The sequence below is a fragment of the Musa acuminata genome, chromosome BXJ1-10 (genome assembly GCF_036884655.1).
Source record: "Musa acuminata AAA Group cultivar baxijiao chromosome BXJ1-10, Cavendish_Baxijiao_AAA, whole genome shotgun sequence".
NCBI classification, from domain to species: domain Eukaryota; kingdom Viridiplantae; phylum Streptophyta; class Magnoliopsida; order Zingiberales; family Musaceae; genus Musa; species Musa acuminata.
Genome location: NC_088336.1, coordinates 29,413,586 through 29,441,502, shown reverse-complemented (window position 1 = coordinate 29,441,502; position 27,917 = coordinate 29,413,586). Strand labels below are relative to the sequence as shown.

General features: G+C 42.8%; 3 protein-coding genes across 5 annotated transcripts; all 3 read left to right on the top strand.

Moving 5' to 3' along the window:
- Positions 1 to 1,371: 1,371 nt before the first annotated feature.
- On the top strand, positions 1,372 to 8,370 carry LOC135584761 (BTB/POZ domain-containing protein POB1-like). Of its 2 annotated transcripts, none has more exons than XM_065087741.1 (6): positions 1,372 to 1,810; positions 3,165 to 3,302; positions 6,281 to 6,396; positions 6,484 to 6,547; positions 7,067 to 7,346; positions 7,429 to 8,370. In XM_065087741.1, the coding sequence occupies exons 1-6, from the start codon at positions 1,522 to 1,524 to the stop codon at positions 8,255 to 8,257; spliced, it is 1,716 nt and encodes a 571-aa protein (XP_064943813.1). In that variant the 5' UTR covers positions 1,372 to 1,521; the 3' UTR covers positions 8,258 to 8,370. The 2 variants fall into 2 exon arrangements, with proteins under 2 accessions (XP_064943813.1, XP_064943814.1); XM_065087742.1 differs by having other exon boundaries at positions 1,376 to 1,759.
- A 3,055-nt stretch (positions 8,371 to 11,425) lies between these two features.
- On the top strand, positions 11,426 to 15,269 carry LOC135596056 (probable inactive receptor kinase At4g23740). Its single transcript, XM_065087739.1, has 3 exons — positions 11,426 to 11,655; positions 11,806 to 13,435; positions 14,292 to 15,269. Exons 2-3 carry the CDS (start codon positions 12,178 to 12,180, stop codon positions 14,951 to 14,953), a joined length of 1,920 nt encoding a protein of 639 aa, XP_064943811.1. The 5' UTR covers positions 11,426 to 11,655; positions 11,806 to 12,177; the 3' UTR covers positions 14,954 to 15,269.
- A 7,273-nt stretch (positions 15,270 to 22,542) lies between these two features.
- On the top strand, positions 22,543 to 24,609 carry LOC135596055 (pathogenesis-related genes transcriptional activator PTI6-like). Of its 2 annotated transcripts, XM_065087738.1 has the most exons (3): positions 22,543 to 22,891; positions 23,020 to 23,085; positions 23,238 to 24,609. In XM_065087738.1, the coding sequence occupies exon 3, from the start codon at positions 23,278 to 23,280 to the stop codon at positions 24,334 to 24,336; it is 1,059 nt and encodes a 352-aa protein (XP_064943810.1). In that variant the 5' UTR covers positions 22,543 to 22,891; positions 23,020 to 23,085; positions 23,238 to 23,277; the 3' UTR covers positions 24,337 to 24,609. The 2 variants fall into 2 exon arrangements, with proteins under 2 accessions (XP_064943810.1, XP_064943809.1); XM_065087737.1 differs by lacking the exon at positions 23,020 to 23,085.
- Positions 24,610 to 27,917: the final 3,308 nt, after the last annotated feature.

Below are 27,917 nucleotides of genomic sequence, written 5' to 3'. Positions count from 1 at the left end.
CAAATGTGGTACGTCATCATCAAGTGGAACCGGTCATTAGCAGCCGGCAAACTCATTCCACCACATGATCTGTATATAATAATAATACCTTACAACCAATACATTTCTCATATCTCAACTCTTCCTTAAAACAAACAACTCGCAATTAATTGCATATGGACGATTGGGATGTAAAATTAGGACCAAAACAATCTCCAATTTTGACTTTTTTCGTTCAAAGATGTGTTCTAAATCTTGTTGCAAATTACAGAACCGCAATTTCCCGCGATCATTTCATAGATTTTATAGGTAAATCGCAGATTATTCGTGCAAGATAATGCATTAATTAATTAGATTTATTTCTTTGTTCATGAAGATTTATCTCGTGCGATCGCAAAAAACTCTTTCTTTTCCCAAATCAAACAATCGTGAACGACGTAACTATGTGGAGCTGCCATCGATGTTTGACACCGTCCATCGAACGAAAAGGTTTTGTTTGACTTGCATAATACAAGACGATTTTGCTTCTTCCAAGATAAAGATTGGTGGAAGATGCGATGGACTTCCATCCCATGACATGGCTTTTCATTACCAAAGCTTGATTTCGTTTGACTTGTTTTCTAATTAGCTTGACTTGACTCCTTGCGTCCGATTGCATTTTCCCTTTTTTATCCTAATCACCCACTCATGCAAATAATCTTTTTTTCCTTTATGAAAAATATAAATATTAGTTGACATCTCATCCGATCATCACTATTTTACCAATAAATTTACATGCTAATATTTATTAGATAAAGTTTTGAATTTTCAATCATAAACATTCTACATTTACATCACAATTAAATTTATTTTTTCTTTTTCTTTAGAAATTATGAATTACATGTTTGAATTCTTGATGTCTATTTGAAGTTCATCATTGTTTGCATCTGATCAAATTGGACAAGAAGACAATTTTCCTCTACGTATAAAAATTAACGAGATTAAACAAAACTAGAATGAGGAGACATGAATAATATTTTCTGTCTTCACCCTTTGCATGGATCTCATAGGGGTCAAAAAAGTAGAAACTCGAAATTGACTACAAAAAATATACGTTTCTACTACACCGACACAAGTCATATGTCTAAGGCTCTTGCGGGTCCCATATAACTCTCTGATCACGAGTTGGTAAGCTGGGTCGGGTAAACGTCGGCGGGCCAAAAAGTAAAAGAAATACCACCTGTTATGTTATCTATAATCTATATATTCTATGTATATAATATAACATAAATGTGATAACAATACATTTGTTATATTTGAAGTACGAATTATTATTATATATTTTATAGTTCGTATAAATCTCTCTCGTTTTGAGCCTCTTTCTCTCTCTGCTTTTTGATTTCTATCGCTTCTGTCGGCGTTGAAACCTGAAACCCTCCGCCATCTCTTTGTTCTCTCTCGTCGTCTCATCGGTTCTGTCACGGGGGAGCGCAGCAGATTAGGGCTGGGATTAGGGTTAGGTTTAGGGCTTGGGCTTTCGGCGTCAGGGGGGGGAGAGGGGGGATGAGAGATTCGAGAAGCACGACGACGACGACGACGACGATGGCGGCGGCGGCGGCGATGGATCCCGGACCCTCGATCACCGGCGGCGACCAGAACTTCGAGTTCGCCTTCAACTCCAGCAACTTCTCCGACCGCGTGCTCCGGATCGAAGTCGTGGCGGAGCCGGACGAGGGCGGCGCGGATGCCGGGTGGGCCGGGTACCGTAAGCGGAGGAGGGATGACGGCGCCAAGGAGAAAGGTGAGCGAGAGCGCCTCCCCGAATCCAGGCACCCGTTCCCTGCGTCTCTTTGTTAGTTACCTTAAATGGCCGATTCCATTTCTTGCTTGCCTTGTTTTGTTGATTCCTTTTCTTGGTTCTATTGAACAATCGACGCATGATTCTTATTCTCCCGATCTATTTCTAATTGAATCAATATGTTTAGGTAAATTCCTGGCCTTTTGATAGAGAACGAAAATGAAAGGGCTTTCAGTTTTTAGGTGTTCTTTTGCTCCCCCATTAGCGAAGTCTATGGATTGTCCGCAGAACTTAAACATGAACTACCACTAATGCAAACTTCTGTTGCAGAAAAGTCTTCTTACTATCTCACACGGGAAAATCATGATGGGAATTGAAATTTGGCCATAGTTAAACGTCGAAATGACATAAATTTATTGCTTTTATGCATGATATACTTGTTTTATCCTTTTCTTGTATGATAATCAAGGCACCAATATCTGTCGTCAACCTTGACTTGTTGGCACAGCTGAGTGGTAAGGGTAGTCCGTTTCCTTTTGTTGATTGTTGGTTTCATTTTAGTTTTAGGTTGGTCTTTCTTACCTAAACCAAATTCTGAGGTCATAGAGCACTTTCAAGTGGTTAGGTGACAGTGACGTTGCATGGTCTAGAGCATTCTGCCCATCAGGGTACAAAATCGAGTCGATTAGATTTGTTCTAACTTAGTAAATGGTTACTGATACTAATTTTTAGATAGTTTTAGCTTTTTACATGGAGGATTCATGCCTATTTTGTATCCATAAATGCTTCTACTCATCACCTGGTTTCCTTCTCTTCAACTCATCATCAACCACTTGGTTTAAGTCAATTAAGGTCACAGGGAACTCAATTGGAGAGGATGACCGCAGAGAATCTTGGGAGGAGATAAAACAACTATATTCCTTTTCTAGCGAACGACTTGGTGATTCAAGAGATAAATGGTGTGTGACGATCTTCATAGCTAACCGCAAATAATTAGGTCAAAGATCTCATTCTTTTGGACAATCTTAAAAGTGACTAAATTTCCAGTCATACCATGAACGTAGGGTTGTGTAATATCTCATGCTTCTCTGTGTGTGCCATAACATGTTAGTCCTTGACACTCTATATGGCCTGCTCAGACCACATCTGGCATGCTGACTTTCCCATGTTAACATGGTTCATCATGATATTTTGGGTCACCTTGCCTATTCATGATTAGCACAATCTTAGAATGAAGGGTGTTAACCATTTTCTTTTCAATGGAGGAACATTAAGTTCTAACTTTTAAGTTTGTGGATTTTCTTTTGTTGGTTGAATTGTGTTGCTGACTATAATGTATTTATCATTTGATAAGAAATTTGTAGCTCCTCATGATCAACAATTATATTCTTTTTTTTTTGGCTTTTAGCATCAGAATCTGCAAAATACTCATTGGAGCTTATATCGAGTTGTGAACCTGACACTGAGGAATGTATGGAATATGAGAATCATGATGAAGAGGATGAACCAATGCTTGAAGAATTAGCACCAGGCGTGGGTCGAGCTGGTACATGTCTGATATCTCTAACTCTTTTTAATATCATCGTATTATTAGGTGTTAAGATTACTACTGCAATAATGCATCTTTGTAGCTTAAAGTTTCTCCTGTGGATTCCTGTTGATACCTAATCTGATTCCCCAGCTTCGTGATATGCTTGTTTTAGTTTTCTGATAATACTTGTCTGTGGCATTAACTTTGGTAGTTTGAAATGTATTTAGTACAGACCTAGCCCAATCCAACTGTAACTTAACTGAACCCAACTTTGGGTCGTAATTTTTAATCCCTAACTTATCTGACTTTGGAGTGGGCAAAAGTCAGGTTTGATTGTTCTTCCATGTGTCAGATTGGTCTACAGATGTAGCCGCAAAAATGGGGCAATAATTGTAATAAATGAAATGTGCTTAACATGGTCTCTGGCTATGTATGCACTCTAGATTGTAGGATGTTGAATCAAGGTGATTTCAAATTTGTTGCTGTCTAGGTTGGGTGGATTAGCTGTTTCTGGATAACATTTGTTTCAAAAGGAACCTGAACAAGCCTTGGGTCAGGTTTGAGATATTTCAACCCAAATTTTTAACATAACCCTACCAAATTGTCCCTGAACACAATTATTCAACCATATAAATCATTCTGGTTGAGTATCTGCCACAATGCTCTAAGGTTTCTTTTGTATTTATTGGTTTGACCTATTTCATTCTCGCCAGCGATTTAGTGTCTTTTAGACTTGGGAAGTTTGAAAATTAAGCAATATTTTGATATAGATCAATCTTTGATAGTTGCAGATATGATCTTGCCCCTGTAAAATCTGATTTTCTTCATTCTTTCCAACTATAAATATAATATCCTGAGCTTGCTATTAGTGCCTGGCCCAACTAAACGGTTCAAACCCATAGTTAAGTACCTGTGTTGTAAAAAATGCCTGAACAATAACCTAAACAAAAATGCATAGAGAATTTTACATGACAAAGGCAAGTACAAGCATCTTTACTAGAGAGTCGTATTCCAAGATGTTACTGTCAATATTGACTGTCAACATGTGGCTGGTGTAACTGATTTGAAAATCAAGTGCTGACCTTCTGTATACCAATTTTTTTCTTTGTCAATAATGTATTGGTTATAGAACACCAATATATCCAAAAATGGCCTTGTGGAGCATAATTATAGTATGAACAACTTTCCTATCAAATGTATAAGAACCTATCTTATTTTCCTAGTTAAGACAAATTTATGCAAAGAACTCTTTGATCATTTCACCTACAGGTTATTTCATGGGGGTGTTATCTTGGCTCAGTATCTCCTAGACTGAAAAGAGAGAGTCGATCAGAATAGTAACTCTGTCTGGGAAGTTATGTTTCTCTCTGAGATAAAGACAAATTCAAGAAATTAACAAAACATGTCCGTTGGAGACAAAATATAAAATTAAACAGCCAGATGTATGTTGTATATCTCAATTTTATTATGAATGTCTAGATGATGTCAGCAGCCCCCCTATCTCGCAGTCACAGTCAACCAAGATTTGGTTCACCTATATGATCTTGGAGAATTATTCCATGCTCTCAACGTGCTCGATATCATTCAGAAACACGACTCATTTGCCTGCTAGGTTAATATCGGCCAGATAGTTCTTAATGCCCCATTTTGATGTTACCTTTGTTCTTACCTGTAATATCCTGATCTAATTAGTCTGGGCTAGGCTTTAATTAGTATATTTGTCATTACCTGAGCCAGAAACACATGGGTTATGCCTCTAAGAGAGTATTCACAGGATGGGGGGTGAGAAACGCCAGGTCAATTTGATGTGAGACTTATCAAATTGGGTATTACATTACTAACTATGGTAGTGTGATGATTCAGATTGCTCTGATTGATGAGGAAACTTGTTTGTTAAATGAATGTAGACTTGCCTATGTGCTACTTCAAATGCTAAAACTTATTCTAAAGAGATTCACTGAAAAAAAGAAGAAAAAGAAGCATAAACTGACTTGAAACTAATGGCATTGGTCAAAACAAAATACAAACCCAAAATCATATACATCTTTAATTGTATTTATGATTAACTATTTAAGTATTGCCTAGATTTAATAAAATAAAAGTTGTAATTGTTTGGGATTCAGGATTTTACTTGATTTCAATTCAATTGATAAATTAGTCTATAGGATTTCTTAAGATAGTAAGAAGTGGATGAAAAAGGGGCACGAGGGGATTGCTCATATATCCTCTCACTGGTAACCAGTCCCAATCCACTATTAGGCCAGTTCTGGACCTAATGGGCTGAACCTCTGTGTTTTAGTTGAGACTGGGCCACAACTGTGTTTTCAGTCTGGTTTCTGTTTCGGCTTCTTCTTTCCAAGCAAATGCCTAGCTGAAGATGATCCAAAACAGATCATTTCAAGCATCGAATTATGGTTGGTGGAAAACCAAAGTTTGTATTTATGCCTTTCGGAAGATAATTTTCAGAAATGAGTAGCACGGTAAAGCATTATCTTGCCTCGACTGTGCTTGATCTCTGACACTGTAAAATTTGTTGCCCACAGATGAAATTTTGACATGATGGTACCCAGAGCTGTGGACTGAATTATAATAACTCTCAATCAATTGGCTTCATAGCTTGCAACTTCCCATTAATTTATTATATTTTATCTTGAAGTAGTAATATAACTGATTAGCTGATACCATGATTCTAGATGGTTCAAGAGATTTTAAGAAACAGTCTACTTCTTATAGGAAGTTCCACTGAAGAATTTTTTGACTGTAAACAATATAGTTGTCATTGTATACTTGACTGAAGCCTGAAGAATCATCCTTGTTTTGGATTTTTTTTTTTTTTGTTGAAAATGACAGTGGTGACCTGAATAAGTCTTATACATGCTAATGTTCGATCCAATCTTGATAAATCATTTTTTTGATAGACTTGCATCTTCCATTGTTATAGTTATGCTATTTGTTTCCATTTTTGTGATTGGATTGTCCTTATTAATCTACAGGTGCTGATACAGAAAATGATTCATCAAATGTGGGTGGTTCTCCTCATGTCCTCCGAGTTAAATCCATTTACATTAGTTCTGCTATACTGGCTGCGAAAAGCCCATTTTTCTTCAAGGTTAGAAATACCACCTACCATCTTGCTTGCTCTTTTTTTGCTGACAGTTACTAAATCCTATTTTTCTTTTTGTATTTTCATTATCAGCTTTTCTCGAATGGCATGAAAGAATCTGATCAGCGGCATGCAACCTTAAGAATCAACGAATCAGGTAATTGTGGAACAGATCATGCTAACTGCCAAGTGTTATTATGTGCAAACATATCTGCAGTTTATGACTATAGAAAAGAATATATAACTCCTCCACTTGGTCTTTTTTATCATTTAGTACTTAAGATTTTAGCATTGAAAATTTTCGTATTTCTTTCTTCAAAGTTAGTTTTTATTTTTTAAGATAAAAGTGTCTTCAGGATTTGACATAATTAACATAGTTGGGTAATATAATGTGAACTATGGTATGATTTTTCTTTAGTGAGCAATGGCTTATCGATATGATTGGTATTATTCGCATACGTCTTATGGACATGTTTGTTTTCTATATTGTTAATTGGTAAAATTTGTTTCTGCATTCCACATTGACTGTGTTTTTTAAATACATCTTTTGAGAGAGGGGTTCCGGTGCAACAACCACCCCAGGGTTGTGGAGGTATCTTCATCAACCCAGTTTGCATGCCTTGCAGGACAAGCAACTTCATATATATATATTTCCTTTTCTTTGCCCCTTTAACAGAGGAAGCTGCTCTCATGGAGCTCCTAAGTTTTATGTACAGCGGAAAGTTGTCAACTACCTCTCCATCTCTCCTTTTGGATGTGCTGATGGCTGCTGATAAGTTTGAGGTTGTTTCATGCATGCGGCACTGTAGTCAGTTGCTTAGAAGCTTGCCTATGACTACGGAATCTGCACTACTCTATCTGGATCTTCCTTGTAGTGTTTCAATGGCCTCAGCAGTCCAACCTTTGACCGATGCAGCTAAGGATTACCTTGCCAATAGCTACAGGGATATAACCAAGTGAGTCGACATTGGCAGGTGATGATCTAATACTTGTTACATATTTTTCTAACATTAGACTTTGGGAAATTTTTTGCTTCAGGTTCCAAGATGAAATGTTGGGCCTTCCTCTTTCTGGCATCGAGGCCATACTCTCCAGTGATGACCTTCAAGTGGCATCAGAAGATGCAATCTACGACTTTGTGCTCAAGTGGGCCCGTGCTCAGTACCCAGTGTTGGAGGAACGGCGTGAGATATTGAGTTCTCGTCTTATCCGCCATATCCGTTTTGCTCATATGACTTGCAGGAAACTGAGAAAAGTTCTCACATGCAATGATTTAGACCACGAGATTGCTTCCAAGTTAGTGACTGATGCGCTCTTCTTCAAGGCAGAGGCCCCACACCGGCAGCGTGCCCTTTCTGCCGACGAGTCGAGCCACAAGCGGTTTACAGAGAGGGCTTACAAATACCGTCCGCTGAAGGTGGTGGAATTTGAAAGGCCTCACCCACAATGCATCGTCTACCTGGACCTGACCAGGGACGAGTGTGCCAAGTTGTTCCCTTCTGGCCGGGTCTACTCCCAGGCATTTCACTTGGGCGGGCAGGGATTCTTCCTCTCGGCTCACTGCAACCTGGATCAACACAGTTTATTCCACTGCTTTGGCCTTTTCTTAGGGATGCAAGAGAAAGGTTCGATCAGCTTTACGGTGGAGTACGAGTTTGCTGCAAGAACCAAGCCGTCAGGAGAGTTTGTGAGCAAGTACAAAGGCTTCTACACTTTCACAGGCGGGAAGGCGGTGGGCTACCGAAACCTGTTTGGCATACCATGGACTTCATTTATAGCCGAGGATAGCCTCTTCTTCATCAATGGCACCCTTCACTTGCGGGCTGAATTGACCATCAAACAGCCGCAACCACCTTCACTGCAGTAGTATTACACTGGTTCGTCTGTGTTACCAGTCAACATTTTACATATCATGGAAGTGTCCACGTTGTAATTTTGTTGTCTTCTCACCTGCCAAAATGCTATTGGAAATTGATGATACGGTGCTGTGTGATGCTGTGCTTACAGAGCTGCAAAAGGCTTGATGAGTGACCCATCCATGGTGATATGTACGCTCACTAATTCTGCTCCCAACTTAAGAGCATTCTGATTGGCGTCTGCCGTTATTTGTTCATTAGCTGTGATTCATAGGGTCTTTCACTTTGATTGATGTCTCAACATGACCCATTTTTCATCTTGCTGGATTCCCATCAGCCAAAGCCAACAACACACCTGCTTTGTTTCCTTATCTTGTGGACTCTGGTCTTTCCATGCGGTTATCGTTCCCCCCCCCCTCCGGTGCATGGTGATGCATCGTGTAATAATACTTCATGAACAACTTGTATTATTGGCATCCAAGCATCCATCCAATGGTGCCGTCCCCTTTCTTTTGTTTTGCTCTCTGCAATATGCTGACGCATATGTAGATGAACAGATGGGAGGTAAACTCGCGATCATCATATCAATGCATCTGTCTGCATTTGGCTGTGTCCACTGTCAGCCTCTCATTCAACAGCAATCGAGTTTGGTCGTCCAATTGGGAGCTTCTCCTTATGTTAAACTAACAATCGACTTGTCCATCTCGGGCATCTCCTCGCGGTCAAAAATAAATCCTTGCCATCAAGAATGCTGTCGACTGGTCATTTTCACAGAGCTCAGGGCATCCCAGCACTAGCGGAGTCTTCTACAGAGACAGACAGGTCTGCTCTTCGACCTTCTATTCCAAGCCCTTGCCTTCGGAGACTGCAGTCTGACATGGATGCAAACTGTTCACTGTACCTTCCCCTCCTGCTTGCATATATACAATGCCCAAACATGTGCAACACCATTGACATGATGCAACGAGGTGTTGGATTGTGTGTGTGGGTTTTCGCCTTCTCCTCCTTTGATGCAGTCATCATCTGCCGTGGGGGACTGTCCTACCATTGAGATGAGCCTCCAAATGGATGTGTCCGGAGCAAAGCAATAATGGAGTCAAATGGACCAATACCATCAATCACAGTGCCCACAGGTAAACTAAAATTTAACCTTGTATGTGTCATCTACATATAAGAATGAGCATGAATTGGGTTAGAATTAATAATCCTCGGTTTATGTCAGCCTGAGATATGCTTGAGGTCAGTACTCTCATCATGTCTCTATCGTCCCTTTCTTCCCACATGTTTTGGATGTCATGGTGTAAATTAATAGAACACACAGAATTAATTACTATTTATGTAGTGGCTGAAAATAATAATAATGTGAACTTCAAACCAGATTAGTAATAATAATGTGATGACCAAACAAATCGAATGGCGAGAGACGGAGAAGGAGGAGAGAAGACACAACGCAGGAATCTACTCCATGATGCGCAGCAGAAGAGAAAAAGAGAGAGAGAGTGTGTGTGTGTGGTTGTGTGTGAGTGCGTGAGGGGAAAGCCGAAGCCCCCCATTTTCCCATCCCCTCTCCGTTCGAGTCAATCTCGGCTCCATGGACAACCACACAAGCCAACCTACCGAGACTGCAACAAGGCCACCATGCCAGCTTGTCTGCATTAAGGTCTCTGTTGTCCTCGTGAGACTGGGCTCACGAGCAGAGCATGGCTTATGCGTGCGTGGAGGTGGCCCCTAAGAGACAATGGTGTTATCGGTTGTACAGTGACAGTGGGAGGCAGATGTTGGGAACGAAGACAGGAGAGAGAGGCAGGGAAACGACGCACGTTGTGGGTGTAGCGGTGTGTTCTACTGTTTTGGTTTGTGAGGCACACCGACCGATCCTCTGTTTCCGACCACCGGAGATGGAAACCGGACGTCGAAGATATCATGCAACGTTTCCGTCGAACAACCCAAATTTTCAATCTATTAATTTTGACTTATTTTATAAAAAGAATTTGGACTTTAAAATATCATGATAAATGATATCGAAGCCTATTGAGCTAAATAGGAAAATACTATGGTGGGTAAAGGTGAATGAACATCACGTCATTGAGTTATCATTGGATTACATGTAGCATATATAATACGTATTGACTGACTAGAATGTCGAAAGTCAAATATATAATAATTTAATAAAACATCGATTGATTTTTAATTTTATAAGAGAATAAAAAAATAATTACATTAAATAATATATTAATTTAAAATATAATATTTATTACTTCAACATATTGATTTTTTTAAATAAAATAGTAAAACTTTCTTATGAGAAAATCTTGTTTGCTATCATTAACTATTGAATGTCTCAACGGTAGAAAATCTTGTTTGAAAATATTTTATGAATGATCACAAAAGCTTAAACTATTCGGAAAAGATGTAATATATTTATAATCTTTAACGAAGATGAAAGAGAATCCATAGCATCAACTCATATCATTACCGAATCGTTGGTTAACATTTATTCTCTGGATTTTACAGGATAAGATAAACCAACACTAACCTGACAGGATTACCATGAACAAACATCAAGTACTGGCAAGTGTATGTGATGATAAGGGAACAGTGTTCCTGTGTTCATTTCCTGATCTCCGCATGCTGTTTGGGGGACCATCGCTCTATCTCTCTCTCTCTGCCCTTTTCTTTTTGTTCTTCTTCTGCTTCTCTCTCTCTCTCTCTGATACATGAGAAGGAAGAAGAAAGCTCAGAAATGGGACAGCCTGCACTGCCAAAAGTCACCTCCATCCTCTCTTTTTCCTCAGCTTTTTCTTCCTCTTTTCTTTCTTTTTTTTGAACTATGTTCAAATCCCAAACACCCTAAAAGACCGCCATCTCAAGAACCCTAAGTATCATCTGATCATCAATTTACCCTCATTTTATTTCCCTTCTCTTCTCTAATTACATATATATATATATATATATATGTATATGTATATATATATATGAAATAACAATTTTATTCCTCTTCCTTCTTCTCATGCGATCTTGAATCATTTTGGAAATGACTATCCAAAGATTTCTATAAATATTAGCATATATATATATTAATGTTTGATTTAGTGATGTTAATCACGAAGAACGGATATTGATTTTAATTAAATGTATATAAATAAAAAGGTAATATGAATTCCGAAATAAAGCAACTTTTTTCTTGTACCCTTCTATGGTTACTCAGCGGTTTACCTGCCCTCGTGACTCCACAGAGAGATGTTAAACTGAGACGTCCCGGCAGTGGTCCGCGTTTCCTTCCGCCTTCCGTCTATTTCTTTACCGCCATAGTAACGTCGATAAAGGAACGAAGAGCCGATGGCTTCCCATTTGCTGCTGCTTCTTCTTGTGCAGGGCAATGGCGGATCTCCAGAGAAATTTCCCCGAGGTTTGCCCCACTTCCCCCTCTCCCTGCCGCGTTTCGCTCTGCTCTCACATGGCGGCGACTCGTCAAAATTTCTTCTTTGGCCCATCTTTTATGAGAAATAATGGCATTAACGCTCGCGTCCTCCTCTCTGCCTTCGTTTCTGCCTTGCAGTTGAGTGAGGAAATGATTGCATTCGGTACCTGCCGCGGTGGGCGAGCGCTTCGGACGCCCTTCGTTTAAGCAAAATCCAGGCAGACGCACTTGGCACCTTCCGTCTCCGCCACGCCTTCTCCTCTCCTCTCGTCTCTTCCCTGTTTGTTAACGGTCGTCGCGTCCTCTCCTTTCCCTCCCCTGCCTTATTCTCAGATCTTCCACTCCGATTGAAGTTCTTCGAGTCAAACACTGTGTCGAACAGTTAAAGCTTGCTTCTTTTGTATGTTGTGCGCTTCTTTAGTGGCAAAGTTGGGTTCTTGAAGAGGAAAATGCCAAAGTTTTGAGATTCTTGTCGTGCTGTCGAGTGGATTTCTGAATCTACGGCAAGAAATGAGTCTGAATCGAGTGTTGTTGGCGATTTCTGCCCTCTGGTTGGCGATTTCTTCCGCGGGAGTCGGCGCCGGCAGCCTGGCGAAGGACAAGCAAGCGTTGCTCGACTTCCTGGCCGCCGCCCCCCACGGACGCGGCCTCAATTGGAGCCGAGCCACCGCCGTCTGCGGCCTCTGGACCGGCATCACCTGCAGCGCCGACGGCTCTCGCGTCGTCGCTGTTCGCCTCCCGGGTATCGGGTTCAGGGGCCCTGTCCCGCCCAACACCCTCAGCCGCCTCTCCGCTCTTCGGATCCTGAGCCTCCGCGCCAACATCCTCTCTGGCCCCTTCCCGGCTGACTTCGCCAACCTCACCGCTCTCACCGGCCTCCACCTGCAGCTCAACAGATTCTCCGGTCCGCTGCCGTCGGATTTCTCGAGGTGGAAGAACCTCACCGTCCTCGACCTCTCCTTCAATGACTTTAACGGGAGCATCCCGGCTTCCATCTCCAATCTAACTCATCTCACTGCTCTGAACCTCTCTAACAACTCCTTCTCTGGCCAAATTCCAGATCTTGATCTCCCAAATCTTCTATTTCTTAACCTCTCCGGTAACCACCTGAACGGCACAATTCCCAAATCCATCCAAGGATTTCCAAATTCGTCATTTTCGGGCAATGATTTGTCGCCAGTATACCCTCTGACTCCAGCATCACTGCCGGCACCGACGCCACTGCCTGCTCCTTCTCCTTCACCGGTTTCGAGCTCGATAACCATGAGGAAGTTGAGTGAATCAGCAATCCTTGGAATTATAGTTGGCGGATGTGCTCTGCTGTTTGTGATGCTTGCGTTATTTCTCTATCTTTGCTGCTCAAGGGGGAAAGAAGAGAATTTTGTCTCAGGAAAAGCATCAAAGGGGGACCTGTCGCCGGAGAAGTCTGTCAGTAGAAACCAGGGCATGAACAACCGGCTTGTGTTCTTCGAGGGCTGTACCTTTGATTTTGACTTGGAGGATTTGCTGAGGGCGTCTGCTGAGGTCTTGGGGAAGGGAACATTTGGGACTGCATACAAAGCCGTGTTGGAGGATGCTACCACGGTGGTGGTGAAGCGGCTGAAGGAGGCCGGTGTCGGGAAAAAAGAGTTTGAGCAGCAGATGGAGGTGGTGGGGAGGATCAAGCACGAGAATGTGGCGGAGCTGAGGGCGTATTACTACTCCAAGGATGAGAAGCTGATGGTGTATGACTATTACACCCAGGGGAGTCTCTCTTCCCTGTTACATGGTATATCTCTCTTCACCTTATATACATTACTAAGTTGCTATACCTGTTTCTTTGAATTGTCTGCTATGAGTTTATGGATCCTTAGACTTCAGAGTTTGCATCATTTCTAAGTTTACGTAGTGTTTTTAGCTTGAATGGTTGTCAGTCTTCCTTGGTTTAGTCAGATAATAGTCAACCACCTGATCTTTTATCCTTTTCGTCTTAAGGTAGTCCATTGTGAAGGCTTGCCCTCGGGCACTAAGTTCTGTAATCAAATTTAAGTTGTTTTTTTATCCACTTAATTATAAATTTATTCGTTTTCTACATCGTTTTGGGTTTTGTAGTAATCGTATTCTGCTTTAGTTGTTGAGGACAAGCTAGACGTGAGCATTCTGGAGGTGCTACATACACTTCGTGCACTGCTTTTTCCATGACTTAGGATAATGTTATGGTCTTCAAAGTCCAAAATGTTATGAACTGCTTTTCTAAGATGGTTTCTAAACTGATTTCTTTTATTTTCAGTTTATCTCACCTATGAAGGTCCATTGTTATTTGGATCAAATTCCCAACTTAGTGTATGCATTACGTGGTTTCTATTTGGAGCGATCGTAGAAGTGGACCATTGAATCTTTTAAAACATCAACCGACAAGACTTCAACCATCGCTTTTAGTCTGAAATTTTGGTTTCTCTTAAATATTATTCTTCATTATGCAAAACTTGTGAAGGAGCTCATGTCAAATTTTTTTTCTTCATTTCAGTCAGCTTTATATTTTAATTATAATGAGCTTCAAAATATACACTTGTGTTGGTTTTTTACAACGAACGATGTCTAATCGTGGTGTTTTTATGCGATAATATCATTATTTTACATTGCAGGGAAAAGAGGGCAGGACAGGACACCTCTAGACTGGGAAACGAGGCTTAAGATAGCGCTTGGAGCTGCAAGAGGAATTGCACGCATTCACATCGAGAACAATGGGAAGCTTGTCCATGGCAACATCAAATCGTCCAATGTTTTTCTCAACAACCAGCAATATGGTTGTGTCTCTGACCTGGGTTTACCATCCATCATCAACCCAATGGTTCCACCGGTGTCTCGCTCAGCAGGTTACCGTGCACCCGAGGTGGTCGATACAAGGAAAGCATCACAAGCTTCTGATGCCTACAGTTTTGGTGTTCTACTGCTCGAGCTGCTCACAGGGAAATCCCCCATTCAGATAGTGGGAGGTGGTGATGAGGTCATCCACCTAGTCCGCTGGGTTCATTCTGTTGTCCGCGAAGAGTGGACTGCGGAGGTGTTTGACGTGGAGCTGATGAGATATCCTAATATCGAAGAGGAGATGGTGGAGATGCTTCAAATTGCAATGAGCTGTGTAGTGAGAATGCCAGACCGGAGGCCTAAGATGCCAGAGGTGGTGAGAATGATTGAAGGAATGAGGAGGTTTGATAGTGGGAACCTGCCTTCAACAGAAGGCAGATCAGAGGGATCAACATCGACACCAGTACAGGATACACAAGCCATATCAACTCCCCAGTGAAGCTAAGTTTCTTTACGCTAAGCCCGTCGTGTACTTTTTAGCTTCCCGCACGATGCTTCTTGTTAGTGTGGTTCATTGTTGTAGCATTATCCTGTTCAGATTCTTTGGGCTTGTCCACCATGTTTCACCTGTTTTAGGATAAAATTACTGCAGATGTTGTAGGTCAGAATACTGTGTGACCTGAATGAGGCAAATTAGTAGTTTGGCATGGGTGTTTGTTTCCTTGCCTATTTGGTTGCAGGAAGTACAAACACTGTATTGGTTGCTGGAGAAACTCAAACTATTATCAAGTCTGAATGGCCTTGAATGATCAAAATATCCATCTGTCGGTCACGATTGGCATAAAATATGTTCATAGATCAGAGAGGATGATTAAAGTAAATGCTGCTCGGCTCTGGCGTATCTCCTTAGTGAACTTCAGAATTGGTACAGGATTCTGTGGTAGTCTCTTTTCGTGAGGAAGAAATAAAACTGGTGGCAGCTGATGTCATTCGATCGAGCAATGTCTAGATTACTTAGCTTCTTTTCATTTTTCTTTCCTTCAATTCTGGTTTAAGGGGTGTAGTAGGGTTTCAGCACTTTGGAAAATGATGTTTAATCTGCAATGGCTACTGTGTAGGTGATGGATAACAAAGAAGGCCCCATGAGTTGATGTTTACCACTACATTCTGGGTTTGGTTCATCCTCACTAGAGGCACTTGAATCGGAACTTTCTCCAGGTTAATCAAGGCCTCAACTGTTGACATGATTGCATGAAGTTGTCAAGCCTATCGAGAGTGAGGATGTGAAGGTGTTTAATTACTGATACATGCAGAAGCACAGATCATCCTCGTAACATATGCATTGGGAACTCCTCCATATGTGCTCCATGGTTTTAGATATGATCTCTCTGGTGTGGGAGAAGAATTCAATTGGTCATAGTGAGAATTTCGAATCAGAATCAGTGGTTTAGGCTCATCAAGTCCTAACATTGGACATTCGGACATTTAGAACCAGTGGCTTCGGATTGATGATTCAGACTCATCAAGTTATCATTACATTTCGATGTTTATTAGTCACCGGGTTGAGCCAACTGAATAATCAACTCACTGCCAGTCGCAAGCTTTTTAGATAGGAGGGGAGATTACATTATGACTACTTGTTCATCGATTCCTACCATCATATCATCAATCACGACAAGATGATTAAATATAAAAGTTGACCACTTGACTATAGATCAATTGATGCATATATAGGAAAGATTTGTTTTGTGCTCCATCTGATGTGGTTGGAAAGATCATGATGCAATAATTTAATCACCTATGTAGCTTTGACGAAGTAAAAAACATTATGCTGAAGTCAATCTCACAAGGAGGGAATTATCAAGAGTTTGACTTGTAATCGCTAATACTCTAATCTTTTAGCTTAGTGATCGACTAACTAATTCCCCTGATTTCTTAGAGCGAAATCGTGTCGTGGTGCTCCACAATCTGTGTGTAATGCTAGTTAATTACGATCTCCCCTGTTTCATTAGCATCAAAACATGAGGATTAAGGTTGTGTGGTGCAGTGAGTTGTAGGGTTGACTTTTAGCTCACCTGCAGATGTTCTATGCTTGGTTCTTAATTTTTATTACTCTTGTGTGGTCTCTTAACCCATTAAGCCAGATTGAGCTGCAAACTTATTCTTCGTTGACTCTTGTTGGCCCATGTTCTTCAGTGTCTTCAGGCTTCAATGGTTGAAGAAGCAGACCGATGCAAGCCATTGTATTATGGCTTGAGCTCGAGATTACCCCAAAGAAATCTTGATCGAGAAATGTAAGTTTGTGCATTCGTTGTGGCTGGTTCCTGCAAAGGAACGGATCATGACTCTGGGAATCATTGAGAAGAGGGAAAATTTTCTCATAAGATACTCCTTTGTGTTCTTTGGTGAAGGGCAAGAGGTGCTATTAACCTTTGGAAGCTTCATCATTCCATCTCTTGGAGTGGTGTTTCCGTTCCTCAATAGACCTGACTACACTTATTGTTTATACACAGCATGAGAGAGAGAGAGAGGCATGTGCAGAACTCCACATGTCGACCCTGCCATTTATTGAAGCTTAACCTTCGGTGTTTCAACGCCTTGGGGATAGGTTTCGGGTGCAATTATTGCACTGCTGCGAACTTATATTATGGTCAAAGGTAAACATTTGTTTCGACCATTCACTGCCACGATCTCCTTAAGAGCAAACTCACCGATAGCTCCACATACTGATGACAAGACATAATCTAACATTCTGGTGGTCAGTGAGATGACTTCAAACTAAGACAAATAGAATGCAATGTGACATTACTCGTTCCTCATGAAAGAACAACTCTGCAAGAGAAATGGGCTATTCATTATGCATCCAATTAATGTATACTTTGCACGCATGTAGAACTTGAAGCAGCCAATAGTGCAGACAACTGATGCAAATGTCATGCACCAAAACAATCCTATGTATATATACGTGTGTGTGTTTGAAGGTCTTATACATGCTCGAAACTATCTTGTTCCCCAGGTAGATTAAGACTAAGCTTTCAACACAAGCTATAGGTAAGTTAGAATCAGTGGGAGAGGTCTCTTTAGGTGTGATACATGATATATAAAGGCCTGGCTATAATGAAGCATTTTAATATGCAACAAGGGTTGCAATTCATGAAAGGGAGGGTATGAGCACATGAGTGGACGACCTAAACCCTGGAAACCAGGTGTGGTGCAGCATGCACTTCGTGGAAGAAAGAGATCAGTTCACTTGTGGTGTTTGTCCTGAGTCGAAGACAAGAGCAGCAAAGTTGCATACATGCACCTCTCCCCCACCCAAATGATCTCAGTGAGTGGAGTCTGATTCGGCCATTGATGTGCGATGCTGCTTTCATCTTCTCGCTTTTGGGGAAGCTTTGACCTGGGAAAGAATGGAGAGGTGGTGTGCAGCACGTTGATGAGCAGTCCTCTTGGAGTTCAGAGGAGCTGCAACAATGAATACCCACCTGCAGATGTTAATAGTAAGAAAATAAATTAAATAATAATAATAACAATAATAATAAGAGAACGTGTGCATGCCTTTGCATGGGTGTTATTACAGCTCGTTCAAGATTTATTTCTCTATCTTCTCGTGTCTTGAGTCGTTGGTGGGATCGTTTACGTGGAGATTCCATCACGTGGTCATCACGGGGGAGAAGAGAGGGTGCGTGACCGGCGCCGGTCGGCCGCCGACAGTTGCCCGCCTTCTCCGTTACATGTCCATTTGTGGCCTTCACTTGGCTCTCTTGTTCTTCTGCCTTTGCTCGTTAAAGAAAGCCCAGTAGTCACGATAGAACACACGGTTGACCTATCACAATAGGACCGTTAGTTTTGACTCCGGTGGCTTCGGTCGTCTCGTCCGTCCAACACTGAAAGGCCGGAGTCCCTTTTCTCGAGCTTCATTAGCGCTACAGACTCGAGAGAACTTGCACCGGTGATCTCGTAGCATGGTACGCATCAGAAATTCTAAAATCCCAAAAATGATGAAATAAATTCGAACAATATTAGGCTAATGAAAAGAAAACTTCGGTCATATAATAAAATAGTATAAATTAAAATGTAAGCAAAGAATTAATGGAGAGAGAAGAATCAAAGCAAAACGGACGGTGCAGATCTAATTGGATGACGGCTTCGTTTCACCTGTAAAATATGTTGGCGTTCACGACACACATAAATGCGAGCGAGAGAGAGACAGAGGTGTGTGCCAAAATTAAAAGACGTGAGACGAGCGTATGCCGTTGTTTTTCTAACATAAACAAACATGCGTCGGCATCAATACATGTCGGGCGGTGGGGCCGACGATCGAGGCATCACACGCTCGAGCCACGCAATGGAACTCGAATCCGTGTCGACTACCACGTGAGCCCTAATTAATCGCCCCCCCACCCCCCCTCCCTCACTTCGTCATCACCCATGCGACTTGGTGCCATTAATTTCCGGTGACTTCCACGCGTATCGTACTTCGATTCATTATACGTAACGTTGTAAATGGCTACGTACTGAATGGCTTGCGATGCATTCTGTAGGTAGTATTAATCACATCGATCATTATGCGCATAACAAAAAGACGAGTACGAACATGACTGCGTTCGTTTCTTGAGATCATCAATCAGCATTAATGGCAGCTGACTGTTTTGTTCTCAGAATCTACAACCGGGAAGACGCGACTCCCACTCGCCATTGCATGACAATTTCTATTTGAGAATTTAGAGAAAACCATGGCTATTGATAAGGAGTGATGGGTCTCTTTCTCGTTCATCGGTTTGAACTGATGTGAATGAATATTAAGTATGCGAGGTGGTCTTTATAATGCGTGGTCGGAGAGGAACTCTGTGCACCTTCCATGATGGTCGAGGATACCCTAATAATCAAATCGACGCTGGACAAGGAGACTAATGTATGATGGAGCTGTTGTTGCACCATTGACACAATGTTTTCTTTCTCGTCATGTGTTTATTTTTTAATCACAAGAGAATAATTTTACTGTCATCAAATCTAGTCCTTAGGTATTCTATTTGAATGTTTATGCTTATACATGAATGTAATGATCGTATTAAGTGAAAAAAATAGATATTTTATTTTTCTTCATGACGATACTTTGGGACTTGCACGGAGCTCAGAGTATTGTTTTTCCCCTTATATATAAGAAAAAAAAAATCATATTAATAATAATAATGATAAAGGATGAATTAAGTACCCCTTCTTGTCGAACTTGGTGATCTTTCCCAAATGAATCTGTCCATTATGTTTCATTTTATGCACCCTCCATTTCCTTTCTCTTCCTTGGATTGCTCACATTGGCTTTATCTACTCCACCGGCCTCTTTCCTTGCTCCTCCTACGGTGTCATTTATCCATCTACTCTATATCTTGCCTTCCCGAGAATTGAAATCTCGAGAGAAGGTTTTACTAGTCCTTGTGACTTGGAAGTTCAGTGAACACCTTACATATTTTACTAGATTCGAGATGATATAGATCTTTTTCTTATTAATTGTTTGATTATTGAGTATCCCTAAGCATTTTTCGCAAGTCCATAATCCGTTATGAAGCTATAAATTCCAAATCCTCTTAATAAAGAATCGTTTGCCTCCTAGTATAAATTAATGTGTGGCTTATTTTATGGTAGGGGTTAGGTTGTTTTGTCATCTACCTTCTCACGAAGTAGGACACCTGATTTAGTCATCTGCGGTAGAAGATAAGAAGTAGAGGAAGAATTTTGATGACGAGAAAAGATTATCATCATTGTAGATATCGGATTGGATGGCTGTGATTGACCAACTTGATCGGCAAAAGCTACTAATAATGCCTCATTCATGCTTCCTGGCTTAATAATGTATATATTTCTTGACCTCTTGAGGGACGACTAATGGAGAAGACCTATAAAATTAAGAAGCATGATTTTTTTTGTGGTGTTTTTGTAAAATTTGGTTGTCGGATATTCATTCGGAGTCAACTAAAATTCTATTCCATCTTTGACTTGTGTTCGGAATTATCAGATCCTCTCTAATCATAAGATATAAAATTTTTACAAAATTATATCAAGAGTATGTTCGACATTGTCCCTCTAATATTCAAGTTAGTTTTGATGGTGAGATCTTGATCGAGTGTCAAGTCTTTTAGGGTCGAATGTACTTGAGAGGCCTTTTATAGTGAGATCTTAGGATCATTATGTTATAATATCATGTTATAATACATAGAGTAATGTTCCGAATTCGGATAATATGCATGGTTATGGTTATGGATGTAGTTGTGATGGCTAAAGAATAACATTGATGCCGAGGAGTCCATAATATAGTAACGTGACATTAAAGTGAGGGCCATACGACATTGGGGTGAGGATCGCATCATCATCCTGATACCAGATAGAGTGGTGGATTATTAGAAGACAATGATAAGTAATGTCATTGGCATGTTTTGCACAGCAAAGGAATTGGATTGGTTAACTTAGACACGTCGCCCGTGCTTGAGATCTTTGAGGTGACATCCATCAGAACAAGCGAAGGATCTCCTTTGTACTGAACGAGAAGCCAAATCCTCCCTCGACAACCACTTTAGCGACGTTGGTTTGAGCTTGATCTCATTAGCTTTCTACTACTCCCTGTTGGCGACTCGTAGTTATCGTCAATGAAGGTTGACACTGAAGCAATTAAGAACACTTATTTTGATCGATTTAACGTTCTTTTAACTCTCATTCATCAGTTCAGGCGTGTTGCATGCGTGCGTACGTGATCTCAAGTGAGAAGACTCAAAGAAATGGAGAAAGAGAGAGCGAGCGAGAGAGAGAGAGAGAGAGAGAGAGAGAGAGGGAATGTTTGCTTTCGCCTTACTCAAAGGATGAGGGTGGGACACGAGTCCACCCACGCCCGTGGTGGACGAAACAGGAGCAAGTCCACGGCGCACCACTGCAGCACTGCCATTCCTACTCTCTTGCGACGCATTTACCGTGTATCGCAGGACATGAACGAGGGCTGACACGAAGGCGGTGCAAGTCGCTGCTGCATGTGATCCAAACACGGCGGAGTTGTGGGTTCGCGTTCGACGAGTCCGCCCCAAGCAGAGCTCAGACGGCCGTGATCCGAGGCGAGGGGCAGAAACCTCGTATCGGACGGCGGAGATCCGCTTCCGAGACCACTCGGGGGGCGTCACCTGGACGGACGCCCAGCAGGCGGAGGGTAGCAGCTCCTCCGCATGCGGTCCAATCACCGCCGGCACGTCTTCCGGCGAGAGCCACCAACGCGTGACACGCACCCCTCCCACTTAAAAGCTTCTTTTCTCTCGCTTCCCATGTGATGTCGCCCTTTTCTTCCTCTCCTTTTAATTGCGTGTAGAAATACTCGGCGAAGTGACCCAACTACCCCTTTCCCGGCGAAGCGAGGCGGTGATGAGAGAGAGGGGAGGGAAAGAAGGGCGAGGACCAGCAGACACACACTGGGCGTGGTAAAAAAGTCGGGTGCGGAACACGACGCTGCAGTAAAACATTAAACTGTGCGGTGGTGCAGTGGAGTGCGCAGTGCAGCGTGGAGAGGTGTAAGCTTTTTTGGTTACAAAATACATGTGGTGGCTCTGCTCGTCCAACAACAGCTGTGGTAATTATTTTTAGGCTTCGCTTCACATGTTGGTGATGGTCTTCAGTGCGTCTCGCTGTAAATTTAGACGACACAAATGACGACGACGACAACATCACTGGCCACTAAACCACAAAAGAGGAAGGGTAAAAAAGAGGGAGAGGCAGTGCATGCACTTCATGAAGTCCGACGTAATTTGGGAGGGTATTTAAACTCGATTGCTGGTAATATACAGCTAACGCTGGGATTGGCCTCGGTCAAACGCCACCCGGTCGTCGCTTAACCCGAGGAGGATTTGACGGTAATTAGACTTACCCCACCATCACCCACCCCACGTGTGGGACGGTCTGAGTCAGCAACCGAGTAGGTCTACTATTGGACCACGTGTCAGGACCCACTTTTCGTCTGACAACTTGGGGGGGGGGGTTTGTGGGTCTTAATTTTCAGGTTTAATAGAAATAATTATGGAGATATTTAGAGAAGAAATTAGAAATGAGAGAAGGAGGAGAAGGGGAGTCTCGACTCGGGTGCCGTGTTTCCGATTTCGGCTGTTGAGGATCCTATAAAACTGCGAGTCCCGGTGCTCTTCTTCCTCCTCCCACAGTCCAAAGCACCACCAATGCATCTCCATTCGGCTTATCTCTCTCCGTGGGTGCGACTCTTCTTCTGACTTTTCTACCTTCTTGTGCTGCTGCTCTCTTCTTTTCTGTCTCGTTTTCGCGCTGATGTTGATGGTGGTGGTCTGCTGTCGGTGTGATACGGAGGGTTGGGGTTTCCCAAAACCAGAAGCTTGTCCTAGCTCTTGTGCCTCTGGGATTTAAGTACCCTGTGCTCGCTTGGTGGAGTTTCGCCTTGGTAAGTTTGACTCTGTCCTCTGTTCTCCCTCTCGAGCTCTGTCTTTTCCTTGGAATCTCTCTTCTTTCCTCTTTTGAAGTCTCCTGGGATTCTGAATCCATGAAGATTTGGTGGTGTGTTTATCGTAGAAGGTCACAGTTTTGGTGGATGCTTCGTTCATCGGAGGAAATGACGACTTTTGCGCTCTTATATATGTATGTATACATTGGTGAGGGTGTGACTGGGAAGGGATGCGTTCTTTTGCGGTCTGCCGTTTGTGCTTTTGGTTCGGCTTTTCGTTGGAGCTTTTGAGATGGGAAAGATTATATTTTTATGGTTGGCCTCTTGTTTGTGTTGTTGGAAGCAGGGGAGGAGGAGAGCAAATGCGAGCAGATTAGAGTCGTGGAATGAATCTGATGGATACTACGTTTCTGGTGCCGATAAAGCGGACGGAGCACATCGTCGTGACGCCGAAGCCCTTCTCGCAGCAGCCGAAGCGCCGCCCGAGTGACGTCCCCGTCGCCGCGCCGCTGCCGCGCACGGTGCGCATCTTCTGCGACGACTACGACGCCACCGACTCCTCCGGCGATGAGAGCGGGTGCTGCCACTCCCGCCGCCGCGTCCGGCGGTACGTCCAGGAGGTCCGGTTCGAGGCCCGGTCTGCACGCGGCGGACCCCATGCCGTTGGGGAGGCCGGGAAGAGCAAGGCCGCGAAGGGGGGCGGCGCCGGGAAGAAGCGGAAGGCCGGCCCTGTTGTGGCAACAAGCGGCGATGGGAGCGTCCAGAGGTTCCGCGGCGTCAGGCGGCGGCCGTGGGGGAAGTACGCGGCGGAGATTCGGGACCCCTGGCGACGCGTCCGGGTGTGGCTCGGTACGTACAACACCGCCGAGGAGGCTGCCAAGGTCTACGACTCGGCCGCCATTAAGCTCCGAGGACCCGATGCCACCACCAACTTCGCTCGTCCCCCGGCGGACGCCGCGACCGTCACGCACCCCCCTCCGCCACTACAACCGCCGAAGAAGAACATCTCGGAGAACAACCTCCCCTCCGTCTCCGGCGGGTACGACTCCGCCGAGGAGTCGCACAACCTCTCCTCCCCGACATCCGTCCTCCACGGCTTCTCCTGCTCTTCCTCCTCCAAGCCCGGCGACCAGGCGGAGAAGCCGAAACAGCCAGGTACAGTTGGCGACGAGAAGGACGTGGCGGCCGGCTCTTCGGTGGAGCCCGGCGGGTTCCTGCCCTTGGAGAAGGACGAAGTGCTCTTCGACGACTTACTCGGCTTCGGGGTGTTCGACGACGACGACTCCGCCCCCATCGGCTTCCTGGCCGAGGAGTTGAGCGACGCCGTCCTTAACGGCTCGGGGCTCGACGTCGACCTCGGCCCAACGTCGACGTGGCAAGGGGTGGACGATTTTTTCGATGGCATCGGCGACCTATTCCCGATCGAACCCCTGCCCGCCATCTGAGCACGAGTCTTTAGTGACGTTTCCGTCGCCGGACGCCGATTCCTCGGCCGATTTTGCTGCTGCGGAGGGAAACAAATTCCGCTTGTTTTTCTTTTCGTTTTTTCGAAACCTCCCTCAGTGTTCGTATTTATTAGCTTTTTTTTTTTTCTCGTATGTGGCAATGACGCTCGAAAAATATCTCCGTCTATTAACGGCGACGGAACGGCTCAGGTAACTTTTTCCTCTCTCTTTTAATTAGTATATAACAATAAGAATCCGGAAGAAATTTGAGCCTATCGGTCTTGAACGCGTGGATGTGTCTCGTAGTGGATGCTGTACATTTTGGCATCTCAATGTCGAACGCGTGGCGGTGTTTGACGGGTATCGCTCATGGCCCCTTTACGCTGTGACTTCCGCCCGCTGGGCTCGGCCGCCCGGTGGACCGGTTCGGATAACACACAAGACCGACCCAACGTGGTTGGAGTCGTGGACTAAATCATGCATAATCAATCACATGATCATGGGATCTCTTCCTTCGGCTTCTAAAATCTACCCGCAGAACAGCAAAAGGTCATCATGTCTTCTGTAGGGAACAAGTTGTTGCTCCATCGTGATCTAATCGAAAGAAGAAATGCAAGAGGAAGACCAAGTGTGGAGTCTAGTCGATGCATGGAAAGGCATCGAGCTTTCTATGAGGTCCATGCATGTTTCGTGACGCGTTCCTCACGATTACGCTGTGGAATTTGACGTTGACGTGGAAGAGATGAGGAGGATAAAGTTCCCGTTCCTGAAAGAGACCAGATATGGTGGTTGGTTTCCATTGTCCACCACCTACCTGCTTCTATGACTGTGTGTGAGAGATGGAGGATGCTGGCCTTCTTCCCCTGTCAGGGACTTGATGCTTCTTTGTGCGAGTCTTTTCGTGGCAAACTGATCATGAGATTACGCCATTCCGAGGGTGAGAAGCACGGGGCATGTGACCGTCTCACTTCTTCCTACCAAGAGCAGTACATTTGTGTTGGTTCGGGATCAGGAGACAATGGTTTCTGTGGCGTAATCTCCAACTCCGAATCCTTTGTACGCATTGGGTGAAGATGAACTGTTCATTTGTTCCCAAAAGGAGTAGCCATGCTTGCTGCTGCTGAATGATACGAGCATAGTCCTCGTGGATGGAGTTGTCTGCTCCAGACAGCTCGGAATTGCTGAAAGTACTTCTAAGGCAAGTTTTGGATGCTTGTTTCAGTGATCTATTTAGTGCCACTCAATCAAAGGAGTGGCACCAAATGTTGTTCTTGATTTCTATGTGGACTGTCCTTGATCATAGATCTACCAAAAGGAATCTATCTGGGACATTAATAATGCTTGAGTTGGAGGTCACAACACAGATAAGAAGGCGAGTTTTGGATGCTTGTGTGGCCAATGGAAGAGGAAACCAAGTCGGCTGCTGTTTGTGATACGCCATCCCCGACATCTGTAGGGTTCCTTTCCTTGACTTCCTCATGGCTAACAAGAGCAGCACAGTCATACAGTCAAATGTCCTAATCTTTCCTTTCTTGGGTTTGTCATCACCTTCCCGTCCCCCTTCCCCCCCTGCATCCATTTCTTTCAACGGGTTATATATGATCAACACTGTAGAAGGCTCTCTACTGTACAATGCAGGCTCTCTCTCTCTCTCTCTCTCTCTCTCTCTCTTTCTCAAACACACCCTGCAGAAACACACACCTCCATATTTCACAAAGTGGAGGTTGTTGTTGCTTTGTGGGTGGAAGGATTGGTGAGGAAGGAGATGAGGAGGCAGAACAAAAGGCTCTCACCTGCCCACATTGTCCCGTGAACGGAGATACGAATGCCATCCCCATCTCACGCTGAAATCTTTGGCACTATTCATGGAGGTTGTACCCTACCATCATCCCCCATGTAGTGGATTTCTTAGTCCAACTAATGTAATTCCTACATCACTCACATAAATCTCTCATCCTTGATTAGGTTTAAAGAATTTGGATCGTGATCTAACTCATACGACTTGGATTCGATTGGTTTTTGAATCGATTAGATTGACAATTAGTACAAGGAAATCACATTCGACATGTCCTTTCTCTAATTAACAAAGACAAAATCCAAGGTTTTTCTTACCCAACGTTCAATGGCCACTTCAACCAAAAAGTCCAAGCTTACTTGAAATGGGTCTCTTTTTGTCGTCTCCACCTCCCTCTTTGAAGTCACATCCAACGCCCTATGCTTTCTCGATGCTCGTCTTTGGCTATGGCTCTCTTTCATCGACGGATGAGGTTCTCTTTTTTCCTACTCCCACAAGCCATCGGACCCCGACTTCACACTATCTTTATGCAATCTAATTTATTGCATTTACGTAATTTTTTATGGGCTTAAGTTGTGAGTTTAAAATTTAATGACATTCCATGATGTATCTGCAAAGATTATAATATTATTTACAATATGAATGAAAAGGCTGTCTACCGGCTTTTTACGTTAAGCAAATCAATTTTTACATTTTGGGATTTTATAACTAGAAATAAGGTATCTGATCTTAGTTTTTATGGATTTTCTTTTACTTTTACTTGGAGTAACAATCGTGTGGGTTCTTCATGCATTTGTGCTTAACTACTTGGAGAAACAGAGTTTTGATTTGATCAAAAAACAGAAAAAAAAGAGGTCTATGACTTAACTACTTGTGACGAAATGCTTATGATTTTATAAAAGCTAAATTGTTTGAGAGAGGCTCTCTTGCATTGAAAAACAAAGGGTGGGGGTAACCTATCTGATAAGGGATAATTTGGTCGGTCGACCATTAGTGCAGACTTGCGAGAAATTATTCGGGTGATGGGTGTACCCGTATGGTTTTATCCTTTCGAAACATATGAGCTCCAAAAAATGTATCTAAGGATAAGGGAGACCTTGCAGACTTATAAACCCTTGGTTCCTATACTCCTCAATCAATATAGAACTAAATGACGTTATCACTACCTAGAATGATTATAAATAACTCCCAACAAATCCAACTCTAATAAAGGCTGAGGTGAACAAGTCTTTTTTGACAGTTGAATACAACTACTTACAAATATTGCATAACAAATTTTTGGTGATTTAAACTAAATCCAAATACTTTTATAAAATTATCCGAAAATGATCGATCTTATTTATATGATTCACAACCAGGGAGAGACACACCCTTTTAGATTGTCATGCCATTATGAATAACTTGGCTCACATACTAGCCTTAAGAAAAACCAGCTCTTGACAAGAGGGTCAACTATTTTAAGATTTAGAACTATAGATCTATAGTTTTGTATAATATCCTTTATAAGATTTTAGTGAAAGTATTGGCCAATAGAATGAAACCTTTTCTTAATTCACTAATATATTAAAATCAATCAGCATTTGTTCTCGACCGTAGCATACATGATAATATTATCATTACTAGTGAGCTTAAGTATGACCAAGAGTGAGGGCAAGAATCTGTAAATCCTTTCAAAACTTGATATATCTAAGGCCTACGATTATGTTATTTGATCGGCCATTAAGGAAGTTCTTATAAAAATATATTTTTCATGCTTGTTTGTGGATTAGATTATGTGTTGTATGAT

Bases quoted from the DNA above. Each gene is read 5' to 3' on its own strand.
- LOC135584761 (XM_065087741.1), top strand. From the start codon at position 1,522: ATGAGAGATTCGAGAAGCACGACGACGACGACGACGACGATGGCGGCG. The intron at 1,811-3,164 runs GTTAGTTACCTT...TTTGGCTTTTAG, and splicing joins CCCGTTCCCTGCGTCTCTTT to CATCAGAATCTGCAAAATAC. The intron at 6,397-6,483 runs GTTAGAAATACC...TTTCATTATCAG, and splicing joins AAAGCCCATTTTTCTTCAAG to CTTTTCTCGAATGGCATGAA.
- LOC135596056 (XM_065087739.1), top strand. From the start codon at position 12,178: ATGAGTCTGAATCGAGTGTTGTTGGCGATTTCTGCCCTCTGGTTGGCG. The intron at 13,436-14,291 runs GTATATCTCTCT...TTTACATTGCAG, and splicing joins TCTCTCTTCCCTGTTACATG to GGAAAAGAGGGCAGGACAGG.
- LOC135596055 (XM_065087737.1), top strand. From the start codon at position 23,278: ATGAATCTGATGGATACTACGTTTCTGGTGCCGATAAAGCGGACGGAG.